Source organism: Phaenicophaeus curvirostris, chromosome 1, assembly GCF_032191515.1.
Source record: "Phaenicophaeus curvirostris isolate KB17595 chromosome 1, BPBGC_Pcur_1.0, whole genome shotgun sequence".
NCBI classification, from domain to species: Eukaryota; Metazoa; Chordata; class Aves; order Cuculiformes; family Cuculidae; genus Phaenicophaeus; species Phaenicophaeus curvirostris.
In genome coordinates, this window is record NC_091392.1 from 164,974,182 (window position 1) to 164,987,759 (window position 13,578).

General features: G+C 39.4%; 1 protein-coding gene across 1 annotated transcript in view; it reads left to right on the forward strand.

The window, feature by feature from the left end:
- Positions 1-13,578, forward strand: part of MYCBP2 (MYC binding protein 2) — a 184,012-nt gene that overhangs the window by 18,503 nt on the left and 151,931 nt on the right. Inside the window, exon 2 of the mRNA XM_069879988.1 lies at positions 7,645-7,720. Coding sequence (XP_069736089.1) covers positions 7,645-7,720 — 76 coding nt within the window. The remainder of the gene's footprint in view (positions 1-7,644; positions 7,721-13,578) is intronic.

Genomic DNA, 13,578 nt, shown 5'->3' on the forward strand with positions numbered 1-13,578 from the left:
ATATCTCCACAGTGAAAACACCTATCAGGAATGAAGTGGAATTTGACTATTCCTGTGCTGGGCCAGGAAATGGAAAGACTGACCTTTCAAGGTCCTTTCCAGAAACTGTTTTCAATGATTTTAGAGTACCTTCTGCTGGTCAAATTACGTTTTAGATTGCTTGTGCACGTGCACGAGTTTTCTGTACCACTGAAGTTTGGAAAACCGTGTTAAAGATCTTGTATGCAGCGTCCACACTGATCCATCTGCACAGAGAAACTGTTGATTGTTGTGTGTAAGCATGTTCTCTGTCAAGTGCTTCTTAGTATACCTTGGGCATTCGTTATATCCAAGAAAGTTGAGATTGATTCAAGTGACTGACTTGTCTTAATATAGGCGTGTATTTTAAATGTGGTAGAGTGGTTTTCATCCCTTGTTCTCTTGTTAGCTTCATGTAGGATTACAGGTTTTATTTTGCTGGCTAATTTGCATAAAATTCTGTTCTTATGCCTGAATTTGCTGCACGTTTGCTGATCCAGATGGTGAACGGATGAAAAGCTCAGTATGTGTCTCCTTGGAAGTGTAATCAGAAGCATGGCATGGCACCAAGAAAAATACAAAACCTGGAAAGTTGGGAAAAAGTGTATTGTTTCCACACGTACAAGCACAATTATTATGCAGTCAAATTTTACTTTAGTATGTAAACAAACAGTGAGGGTCAAAGAACATTTAGGATTGGAAGTGACCTCTGGCGACTATGTAGTCCAACCTTCCTGCTCAAAGTATGATCAACCAGAACAGGTTCCTCTAGGCAGTGTCTGGTTGGATTTTGAACATCTTCAAGGATGAAGGTTACCTCTTGGGGCAACCTGTTCCAGCGGTTGACTACTCTTACAGTTCTTACGCTTAAATAGCACTTGTTTCCCTTTGTCTCATGACCTGTCACTGGATATTGCTCAAAGGACTGTCTCCATTGTATCTACTCTGTCCCATCAGATATTTATCCACATTCAGAAAATTCCATCCTCTTCTTCCCCTCCAGGTTTTCTCTTTTCCCAGCTAAACAATCTCCACTTGCTCAGTTTCTCCTTGTATGACAAATGCTTCTATCCCTTAAGCATCTTAAAGGCCCTTCTCAGGACCCATTCTAGTAAGAGAGTCTCTCTTGTACTGGAGAGCCCAGAAATGGTCATGTTATATCAGAGGTGGTGTTGCCAGTGCTGTGTAGAGTGTAAGGGCAAACTCCCTCAGCCTGGCATCGCTTTTCCCAATCCAGCATAGGAGGCTGTGGGCCTTCATTGTTTTGGGGGCAGTGTTGGTGGTTCGTGTTCAGTGTGTCCACCATGAAGACCCATAGGTCTCTTTCTGTAAAGCTGCTTTGCAGTCAGTTGGCTTCAGGTTTTGTACTGTCTGCAAACTGGCTTTTGAAGATGCGCTCTTTCCTGTTACTCATAACTCTTTGACCCTAGTAATTAGGCCTGTTTTCAGTCTACGTTTTATTAGCTTGTCCTTCATCAGTTTGTATATGAGGATATTGTGACTGACAGTCTTACTTTAGCCTTAATAAAGTTGAAATAAGCAAAATCCACTGCTTTCTAGTCATGCACTAAGCCAGCCTGCTCATTGTAGATAGCTACCGCATTGGTCAAGCATGATTTCCTCTTCATAAATCCAACCATGCTATTCCCTGCCACTGTCTTGTCCTTTGCATGTTTGGATCCCACAGCGTTCCCTCTTGCCCTTCTTGATAGGGATGACACTTGTTTTCTTCCAATTCTGAGGAACTTATGCTAATCAATGTGACCTTTCAGAGACAGAGAGTGGCCTTGCAGTATCTTTGGCCACCTTCCTCAGCCCTTGCCAGGTGCATTCTTCCAGGTCCTGTTGACTTGAAGTTTCCCTAACCTGAGCTTTCTGGCTGTATTTGCTGTTTAGCTGGACACAGCATGGCTTTGATAGAAGTATCCTTCCCAAAGATACTCTAGTTGTTGAACCAAAGCAAGCAAGTTTTAAATAAATCCACTGAGTCCATTGGAAGTCTTAGAAACTTCAGTACATGTTACCACGCGACTTACTAAATTCATTCATTTTTCAGAGGTGTGAGCAAAGATTTAATCAACTGGGTTGGAATGACTGGGTCTAAAAAGGGCCTACAAGAAAGTGGAAGAGAGGCTCTATCTGGGAGTGCAGGGATAGGATGAGGGAGAACAGCTTTAAGCTGAAAGAGGGGAGATTTAGATTAGGTGTTAGAAAGACATCACTCTTTTCCCTGTGAGAGTGGGGAGGCACTGGAATGGGTTGCCCAGAGAAGTTGTGGATGCTCCATCCCTGGAGGTGTTCAAGGCCAGATTGGATGGGGCTTTGAACACCTGATCCAGTGGAAGATTTCTCTGCCCATGGCAGGAGGCTCGGAACTGCATGATCTTTAAGGTTCCTCTGACCCAAGCCATTCTGATTCTAATGCTGTACCAGCTCCTGTGACCTTTGGTAATGAATTTCAGAGAAGCAAAGGTCTGAGGTCAGACAGAAGTTGAGTAACGCTTTTGTTGTTCTTATTCTTCCTTAGCAGCAGAAACAGAATAGTGTTTTTTCTGCTTGTCAGTTATGCCTTTAGTTTAACAGCCTAGAAGAGTTTCTGTAGATGGGACACTTGTAAACAATTGTAATCATTGAATGGCTTGGGCTAGAAGGGACCTTAAAGATCATCTACTTCCAGCCCTGCTGACATGGGCAGGGACACCTTACACTAGGTCACGTTGCTCAAAGCCTCATCCAGTCTGGTCTTGACCTACCTCCAGGGTGGAAGTGTTCAAGATACAGTAATAATGTTAATCCTTCTTAAGTAACTCAGTAACAGCATTGCGGAACCAACACACTCAACACATAAAGCTTCCTTCTGAAATTTAAGATTATGAATTGCATTTCTGGACTGTTGTGACTTTGAGTGAAGGTGCTCTGTTTGCATATCCTCAGGCCTTTTGAACACAGTAGGAGCAGTGGTGTTGAGACAACTGTGGGGTGTCACCCTAGTAATGCAGCAAATATTGCAAGTACTGGCTAGTGCCACTTCTGGTTTGAAAACAAATACAGTAAGGATTGCTTTACTTTTTTTTCTACTACAGATGCCACAAAGCCAAATAGAAGTTGCAATCTTGTAATTTAACAGTTATTTTACCAAGTTTAAATTGTCCGGCAATCAGTTGTTCCCTTACCCCAGCCTTTTTCCCCTCTCTGGTTCAAAGTAGTTGTCCCATATTCCGGGTTTGAACATGTGAGGTCTTTGCTTTTATTCACTGCAGTAGCACTATTTATTTTTATTCTGTGTCTGTTTACCACAAGTATTTTCTTGTCAAGGTATCTTCATATTCTACCCTCATTTGACTTGCACTTCCTTTGTGGTCCATTTCAAAACTGCTGATTTAGTCTCAAATGTTAGAATGGCTTGAAGCAGTTTGCGGAAAACCTGCCTAAGATTTACTGATAAATCAGTATTTGGTTTGTGTGAACTAGGCACTATCAACATCTATGTTAAAAGGCAAAGGCTTAAGGTCTTCCCGCACTGGAGGCTGATTGTCAGTATAGAGTTTCAAGGCTTTTACAAATGACGGCTTACAGCTATTTACAATTGTTAACAAAAAACTTTATTAATAATTTAGCTAAAAAAATCCAACTGAGCCGTATCAGGTCTTGCTAATCTGCAGGCAGTAGAAGAGCTAGGCTTATAATTAACACATGTGGTTTCCAACAGGAAATTACTCGTAATCTGCTTAGTGTTGTTTTTCTTGAATATACTTGCCTATATTTTGTCCTTTCTATTTGAATTTTGAAACCTTCTGACATGATGGTATGTAACAGCAGGACTGTGGGTGACTATACATATCTTTGTTATATAAACATGTAAACATACTAATATTAAATTATGATTTGTAATGATAGATTGCTCAGAACTGTTTAAGAAATTAAAAAAAAAACCTCATTGACACTAATTTTATAATGAATTCCTTACTAGGTTTGAAATTTTGTTTGAATGCGAGGGGAAGTGTGCTTCCCAACAAAACTGCTGTGATTTCAGCATCTTTCCAATTTTGTTTTAAGAAAAAATAGGGAGATAAATGTGAATTATCAATATGGCATTCCTGTACCCAAGTTGTTTCCGTGTAAAAAATTGTTGAAGCCCCAAACTTGTTGAAAATGACTTCTAGAGTGGAGTGACTAGAAAAATGTTATACTTGTGGCATCTTTGATGGCTGACATATGACTGAGGGACATGATAGCATCACTACTTTCCCCCTGTACTTGGCACTGGTGAGGCCATACCTTGAATACTGTGTTCGGTTTTGGGCCTTTCAGTACAAGAAGGACATTGAGCTGGTGGAGCGTGTCCAGAGAAGGGGAACAAAGTTGGGAAAGGGTCTAGAGAACAAATCTAGTCTTACAGGGAGCAGCTGAGGGAACTGAGATTTAGTGTGGGTAAGAGGAGGCAGACGAGAGACCTTACTGCTCACTACAGCTACCTGGAAGGAGCTTGTAGCCGGGTGGGTGTTGGTGTCTTCTTCCCAGTACAAAGCGATATGATGAGATGAAATGGCTTCAAGTTGTGCCAGGGAACGTTCAGATTACGTATTAGGAAAAATTTCTATACTGTGAGAGTGGTGAAGCATTGGAAGAGGCTGCTCAGAGAAGTGGTGGAATTGCCGTCCCTGGCAATGTTAATAAAATGTGGCACTTTGGGGCATGGTTTAGTAGGAATGGTGGTGTCGGGCTGACAGTTGGACTGTATGATCTTAGAGGAGTTTTCCGACCTTAATGATTCTATGATTCTCTGAATCTAAAAAGGAAGTAAGGCCACTGCTGATCTTCCCTGCTTGTTATTTGGAGACAACATTGTTTAGGTATCATTGACTAATGGAGCTAGTCTGTAGAACGGTGGGAGTTCTGTTACTTCAGTAATGGGTCCAGTCTTAGTGGGAGGGGAGGAAAAAGGCTTAATATGCAGGATTTCTAGATGTTTACAGGCACACAGAGAAATACATGCTGATGAAATGTAGGGACTGGTCCTGTGAAGAAGTGTTTATAATGTTTGCAGAAGTTGCAAGGGTTTTGGCAGGCAAGATATTTGTAATATCTTGGCAACTTGAGTGAGTTACTGTAGTTCTTAGAAAGAAAAAAAAGAAGTCCTTATTGAGTTGTATCTGGTAGATGCAAGTTGTATTGTGTTTGAAAAGCATAATTAACAGCACAACCAGATGAAGAATAGTGGAAATTCAGTTTGGATGTTGGCAGGAAAATGTTTTCAAGTTACTCTGGGTGACATAGGTCTGCCATTCCGTAGCACTGGGAAGTTGCCAAATTGTATCTGGAGCACAGGTAAAAGTGTGTGACCTTGGAGACATATGAGGCAGTTCTTTTTCTACTCAACAGCAAATAATTAGTACTGATTGCAGTTTTGGTCAGTGTGATTTACTTGTAGTATGGCCTGAGACAGACCAGAAGTCCGAAATAAATTGACTCTTTTGCTTAGAGATAAAGTTTTCATAAAAGATTTTTTTCCCCAGAGCAGATTGAGTGGCTGCAGAATGGAAGGGCCTGCACTGTTCTTTGTGTTTGACAGTAGAAGAATTAACCGCATAACTCTACTAAGGAAGAAAAACTTGTCCAATGTAAAAATAACTAAATACTGAAACAGCCTACGGGGTTCGGTTGTAGCAATTTGAACTTGAAAGGTTGTATGAAATTTCTTCTCCCCACTTCTTAAATAGGTTGGTTGTTGAATCATAAGAGGTACCTCCTGTGCAAGGGCAGGCTGAGACAGTTGGACTTGTTCAGCTTAGGGAAAAGAAGGCTAAGGGGACACGTTATAGCAGCCTTCCAGTACTTAAAGGGGGCCCACAGGAAAAGCTGGGAAGAGGCTGTTTATCAGAGGGTGCAGGGATAGGACAAAGGGGAGTGGTTTTAAGCTGAAAGAAGGGAGATTTAGACAAGATATTAGGAAGGAAATTTTTACTGTGAGGGTGGTGAGGGACTGGAATGAGTTGCCCAGAGAAGTTGTGGGTGCCCCATCCCGTGGCCAGGTTGGATGAGGCTTTGAGCAACCTGATTCAGTGATCTGGTCACAGTGCGGGGAATGGAACTGGATGATCTTTAAGGTCCCTTCCAACCCAAACCATTCTATGATTCTTTGATTGTTAGATGTTTAAACTTTACTGTGGGAGGAACCTTAGGAGCCAATCTGGGTTTTCTTTATGAACTTTAATTTCCTGGAATGGGTGAGGGGTTCCTGCTCGTGGGATCCCTTCTCTTAACTCAGGATAATAATGGTTTTCCTTAGAAGAAAATACATCAGCTGATTTGTTTCTGTGAGAAGTGTCTTGATGGGGAATGTACCTCCCTCTTTGTTAACAGATGAAGATGGGAAAGGTGATAAAATTTCTAGCAGGCAGCTTTTTGGGGATACTCTGCAGGGGTTCTTTGTTTAAGCTTGTTTTCTGACAGGTGTCTGTTGGTCAGATTTTGATTTACAGCTTTTGACTGTTGGACCGTGAGACTTGTACATTCTTGCAGTCAGAATGCTGTCCAGGAGCAAGTAGCGAGCAATGTGGTTTTAGTCCCTCAACGTTTTTATTTAGAATGAAGTTGTTTAAGTAAGATTTCAAGGCTCTCCTGATTCTCAGTCGCTTTCCAGTATATTACCTGAAAGTGCAACTTCTTATTGCCTGTGATTTACAAATTCCATAGTTCCATGTTTCCAACTAATCTGAAATGTGAATTACTTGAGCGCTGTTGAAGTCGCATAGAGGAATGTCAATAGCTGTTACTCGAAGTCCTGAGGAGGCTGAGCTGTATGCTGCACAGATATCTGCCTGTTTTTGCAGAGGGCTTGTGAACTGAACAGAGTAGGTTAGAGTAGGTTAAAGAGCACACATCTTGATCTCCATGATGGTGACAAAACAGTTGTGTGTGGTGTCTTTTTTTCCTCCATGGTGTCTTTTTATTTTTTTGTAACTGAGTAGTAAAATGGAGGAGAAAAAGAATGTGATAGAGTGAGGTGTGGGCAGAAGAGGATTAGAAGAATGTGTGTTGGCTAGAGCTGTAACATAGAGGGATGCAAGCGAAAAGTCTGTGAGCTGAAGGTGGGAAAAGTCCAAACAAAAATTTAAAAAGCTGTGTTCAGAAGTTGCAGTTTCTTCTACTAACTGAGTTTTCTGCCAAATGATAAATTTTTAAAGCTTCCTTTTTGTCATGGAAGGCTTGAATCTTCTTCTGATACAGACATCACAAAATGTGTTCTGTACTAACGTGTTATATATATTACTAAGAATCATCAATAATTCCTACTTCTAGCATTGTTGTAATGACTTCTAATAGAAACAGCAGGGTAATAGAACCCAGCATGAAATACAGTTGTTTGGGTTTGGTTGTTTTTTTTTTTGTCATAGCATATGTTCTGCTTAAATTGATGAGAGTAATGCCCTTACTTCAATGGAGCATTAGGAATACATAATTTGAAGCGTTTCATATTCTTATTTATACTGTGAAATTTCCTTTGCTGAGGAGAAAAAAAAAATATAGAGGACTTCCAGCATTTTTTCCGCTGCTGTTGTTTACTGTGGGGTGCAAAAAGGAGTTTAATTCTCTTTTTCTCATGGCTCTTTTCCTTTTTTTCAGAAGTAAGAAACTCTTTAGCAAGAAAAAATTGAAAAGGAAACAGAAGACTAAGTTGAAAGTAAAAACACGCAACAAGGTAAGTCTGTAACTAACCTGACAAAGTCCTCACTCAAAAATGAAAGTAATTCCAATTGAGAGAAATTAAAAAGAAGCATAACTAGCAATTTATTTGTTTAGAGAAGATGATAATAAGCCAGGATTGTTTACTGTGGTTTACATGGCTATGATATGGATGTTCATCTTGTTCAGCTGTTTGCTAGTAATGTTCAGCATGAAATAGCATGAATAGCATTTTTTTTTCTTTGGTTCTGAAACTGTAAATATAGCTAAACATGCTGGTCTTAGAGATACATGTCTAGCCATTGGTTATAGGGGCTACAGCTGCGAAGAGTTCTCTCCATGTTGGCTGAAGGAGAATGGGAGCATTCAGTGGCTGTGGAATCTAAAGCCGTCTCTGAAAATTCTTCCATAATGGAATAGATAACTTATTTGTTTGTAGTAATATTTTCTTCCTGTGTAACCCCTGTCCCCATCACTTGAAATATATGGGAGCAATATAGTGACCTTCATAAAAATGTTTACTTGTTGCAGAGAAGAAATCTAGGCAGAAGGAACAGTATTTTAGAGTACTGCTCTGCTGTCTCTGTTAGAGGGGTGTTATTTCATGAGGGCTTACAGCAGGCGCGGAGTCTTCTTGCTAGATTCCCGTTGTAGTCAATACAGAGAAAGCAGCTCATTTTGTGAATGTCTCAGAAAGAACCACCACGGAAATATCCGGTGAAAACACTTTCTAGTCGGTTGGATGCTCTAGTAATACAACTAAACTGTAGGTCAAATTGACCATCTTATCCTTATTAGCCAAACCTCATGTAGTTACACTGTCTCAAGACAGATGACTTTGGGAGGGTGGAGCAAGCCCTCTATCTCTTCATTTGGTCTTGCCTTTTTGGATACCTACCAGATTGTTCTGCTTATCTCAAGCAGTGCAGCTCCAGACTATGGTACAGAAGGGGCTTATCTTCACTACTGTTCCCAGTACCATACAGTGAAATATTTCTGGTCCAAACTGATTTTTTGAGCCCTTTCTTCGGTTGTTATGACCTTAGAAGTTTAAGCCCCATTCCCTTCATGATTTTATCAAACCCACTGTCTGTGCAGAAAGTCGTGTTAGAATTTGCAGAAATTGTGGGTTTAAAATAAGATAACTCTTAAGTTTTTATCTTTGTTACTATGTGAAGGGAGCCTTATCTTTCTGGACAGTAGTGCCCTAGCTGAATTGCCTAGGAGGAATTTAAATCTAGAACTGCTGTTCTTCACAAACTTAACAGTCAGATGTGCTTCATGGATTTAGTTGCATTGGATAAATGGATTGGCAGGATTCTTTCTGAATGGACAAAGATAACATGGACATATTAAAGGCTGATTCTTGTCAGTAGTTATAGATTTGGCACTAACTGATCATCTCTGCACCTCATCCCTAGAGAGTGTTACTTTCATGACTTTTTTTTTGTATAACAAACAACTTCCATTTGAAGCATTAAGTGAGATTTTTCTGCCTTTGAAAAGCATAATGGGTTGGTTTTTTTCATATCTTGTGGTGGTTCCTCTATGCCAGACAGTCTTTGAGGCAGGCCAGCGTTGAACAGCAGAGCATTGATATTCCATCCAAGTTACTGAGTTACAGAAAAGCACTCCAGCTTATTCCTGCATGATAGCAGGAAATTGTGTATTTCCTGAAAAATGTACTTGAGAGGGGAAAGATAAAATCAGCTTCATATCTTTAGGCTATCAGACTTTGTTTACTGACAGAGTAAGGTGGGTTTGGTTTTTTGTTTTGGTTGTTTCTTTCTTTGTTGTTTATTGGAGTTTTTTTACCCCCATATGCTTTTCTGTGCGTCCCTCCACAGTTATCAGTGCAGAATAAGCCCAGTGATTGTTTTTGTACTGGAATATCTAAAAGCAGATACACGTATTCTCAGGAAAAAGCAGATACACGTATTCTCAGGAAAATGTTCTTCCATTTGAACCCTTTATAATAGGGATATAATAGGATATTCTGAGCAGGAGAGCTTGTGAACATCAGGGGTTTTTTTAAGACCTAGGGTCTTCTAGTCTGAACAGAGATGGTAGCTTTCTCTTAACATGTTTCGTAGAGGCAGGGAAGGCCTTAATTTAAGAATAAGCTGAAGGAGCCCCAAATTTTGTTATTTATATCCTACACTTACTAAAAATGATAATTGAAGAGGAGAGAAGTCATTGAGAAATTGGAAGGAAATAATTTCCACCATTTAAGCATTAAATGTTATAATATTTTCAGCATAATAGGTGTTTCGTGCAGCCCAGTACTTTGAGCCTCATTCTTTTTCTGAGCTGGGGTCATGTTATGATCACATGTGTTTGAATTGCTGTTAACTTTGTGTTTGTGGTTTAGTTTTCTATGTGGGTGTAATGTGTTTTGGCTTTACAAACTTAGTGCTGAGGAGACTGACTTTTACATAGAAAACAAATATGTGATTATTAGAGGTAGGTGTAGCACCTTGGATCTACCCCTTTCACTGTGGTTTTTCTTTTTTTTTCGGGGGGAGGGGAGAATGAACAACATAATTGTCATGAGAAGATTGTATGCAATGTAACTTATTTAACCCTATGAATACTGCCGCTTCTGCTTCTTCCCCTTTTGCCCCCTGGAGTTTTCCCACTTTCCTCTTAACTCATAAAAGTTCTGAGAGACTAGATGGAAAGCCAGAGTTCACAATCCTTCGCTATTGTAGCATTATTTGAAGAATACTGAAACACTGGAGTTCTCCAGAGACAGAGGATTTACTTCCAGTAATAAGTGTCTGCCTGTTTACATTATGCATAAGTTTTAAACACTGGCTTTCTTGGCTTAACAAATGGAAGGAATAGAACCTGGGAAAGGGTGGTTCCTGTAGCAGGCAAATTTATTAGAGCTTATGATTAGATGTATAAGGTGGATAACCTGGAATAAATATTTGTCTCTTTAAAAACGCATGTGGCTTCTCAAATAATTTGGCAGTGTTTTCAGTGGCATTTTGTATTATTTAGTGCTGCAGCCTCAAGAGGGCATCCCTTTCTAAGAGAAGTTTGAACTATTCAGAGAAGAATTTGGTGAGATTCTGTGCTCTGTTAGTCATAGGTTAAATCAGACGGTGGTTATAGCCTTAGCTATCTGTATAGTCTATTTCCATCATGTCTGAGAATAAACCATTATTGCAATCATCTGGATCAAGAGGAAGGAAATGAGTCAGACAGTAAAATATATGTGGATTTCATTAATTGGAAAAAAACAGCTTGTTTAGATGTGAGACAAGTGTAAAGGAAACCAGAGTGTTTTGGGTTTCACACTTCTTTCCTTGAGAGCACTGGAATGTTGCAAAAGGCAAACTGAGAGAAGAGCACTTGTTACTCTGGTGGCTCTGTTTTATGAATCTGTGCCATCTAACCAATTCTACTTAACACATCCTTCCATTTAGCAGGGACCACATGTCTACAAGGGCAAGTTCACACATTGAGGTATGGTCATCTGTGCTTCATTCCCTCTAAGACAGCGTCTTAGCTTTTAGAAAAAAATAACACACAAGAAATGAAATTTTACCTTCATGTATTAAAACTATGTTCATCATTTTCTTACACTGGTATTACAGTTTCTCACACTTGCAGTTAGATTTCATTATTCAGTAGTTGTGGACTGAATTGTTCTTTTTTCAGTGTCTTCCAAGACTTCAAGAGAAAAAGGCTTTTCTAATTTTATCTTAAATGTTTGGAGAATATTGTCATCTTCTGGTTTTTCTGTCTAAAATGCAGAAAACTTTTGTGAGAGATTTAAGTTTATTGCTTTTACAGACTCTCTATTTTTCTAGAAAAAAAGGCTTAGTTCTTCTGATCATTGAAACGACCTTAATCGCCGTTACCTTGCCTTGTATGGTTTGAGTTGAGAATCTCTTTCAAAATTTTAGTGTTGCACGTTTTGTAAGACTGACATGATGTTTAAAAATTGTTCCTCCTTTCCACCAAAAGTTAATTTTAGATGTTGTATCTAGCCCAAGTAAATCTTTCCAGCAGTCAAGATAGATGATGTGATGAATACTGACTATCTGTTAAGTATGTTTGCACACTTGGAGGTGTTCAAGAGCAGGTTGGATGAGGCTTTGAGCACCCTGATCCAGTGGAAGGTGTCCCTGCCCATGGCAGGAGGGTTGAAACTGGGTGATCTTTAAGGTCTCTTCTGGCCCAAACCATTCTATGATTCTGTGCTTCATCATGTATCTTAAGGTGGATTTTTGATTTATGATTATACCAAGTTAAACAGAAAAGTTTTCAGAATGTCCCGCTTATTACAGCTTATATGAAAACCACTAAATCAAAGCATGTAATTCTGTTTTCCAGTCTTGAAGCTCCATTCTTTTTGAAAGTGATAGCAGTTTCATATTCTGAGAAACCAAATCCTTTGGGAGGAAAAAAAAAAAAAGTAGAGCCTATCATCTTGTCTTCTGCTCAGATATCCCAGAAGCTGAGCTCCTAGTCATTCTTAAATAGAGTGAGTGCTTTGGATTGCAGTGTTCCAGCAGCCATTAAGAAAGGGACGTTTAGAAGTGCAGAAAAAAGTGGTCTTTGCTCTTCACCTTATCCACAGCGTCACAAAATTGTTTCACCCAACTGTGGATATTAATACACTTAAAATCAAGACAACAAGCAGGATGGGTGTTTTTCTTGAAATAATGTCATGCATAGCTCAAGAGCAATCTGATAGATTATTAATAATCCTAGATCTGCACAAAATTAGTTATTTGCTTCACTGAGTTCTTAAAAGTTGATGAACATTTTCACTTAATGTTCAGCTGTTTTCCATGACAACATAGAACTAATTTGTGTCAATGGGAAGTGCAACATCATCAAATGAATTGTTGTAAGTTAAAATAAACTTTGTTAATTTGGGATAAGAGTTACTAAGTGGGGTTTTGTAGGTAGAGTTAGTGGTTGGATTTTCAGAGAGATCTGTTTACCTTAAAATCTATGACCCCGTAACAACATTGTGCATTTGGGAGCACCAATCTCATGGTATCGGGAAAGCTGGTATGGCCGTGTAAAAGAGTGACCCAATGCCATGGCTCTCAAGAGTTGCAGAAAAGAGAATTTCTAGTTGATGATGGGATGAACTTAAGTCCCAGTTTCCAAACTCAGTCAGTGCATCTGACTGCAGTGAAGTTATGGATCTGTTGTAATCTGGAAAGGAAAAATTTACCTCACACGGATGAAACTTCTGTTTTGAATCCTCTCTACTACCGCTATGAAAAAAAAAAAAAGGCAAAAATGAGAGTGGGAAGAGAAGCTGCTAACCAAATGTTAGCATTAGAAGGGCAGAAAGCTTTTCTGATTTTTTTTTTTTTAATCCGCTCCATCTCTGCCTTTTAGAAATCTAAGAAATTGATGTTTATACAACCTGCTCATATACCTCCACTTTTGAACAGATGTCTGTTTTGAAGATGTGGAAACTCTAAGCGTTATAGTTAAAGCCCCTCGGAGACGAGCAAATCAGTCGCAAATACATCATCAGTGCTTTTTACCTTATGGTGAAATTTGCAGAGGAGTAGAGATAACAATGTAATCACTGGACTTTTCCTTCCTACTTTCTAACTAGAAACAATGTGTCTTGTCCTTCAGCACCTTTCTTTTCTCTTGAGATATGGTAAGCATTTGTATGCTAATTCATTTAACGCCAATTCAATTGAGGTTTTTTTTCTCCCTCAAATGAAAAACACTAAACAGTAAAAGTCATAATTATCTTTGAATTTTAACCTTTTTCTACAACCCAAGAAGTTAGTATTCAATGAGAATCATGGAATCAGAGTGATTTGGGCTGGAAGGGACCTTAAAGGTCATCCACTTCCAACTCTCTGCCATGGGAGGGGTCCA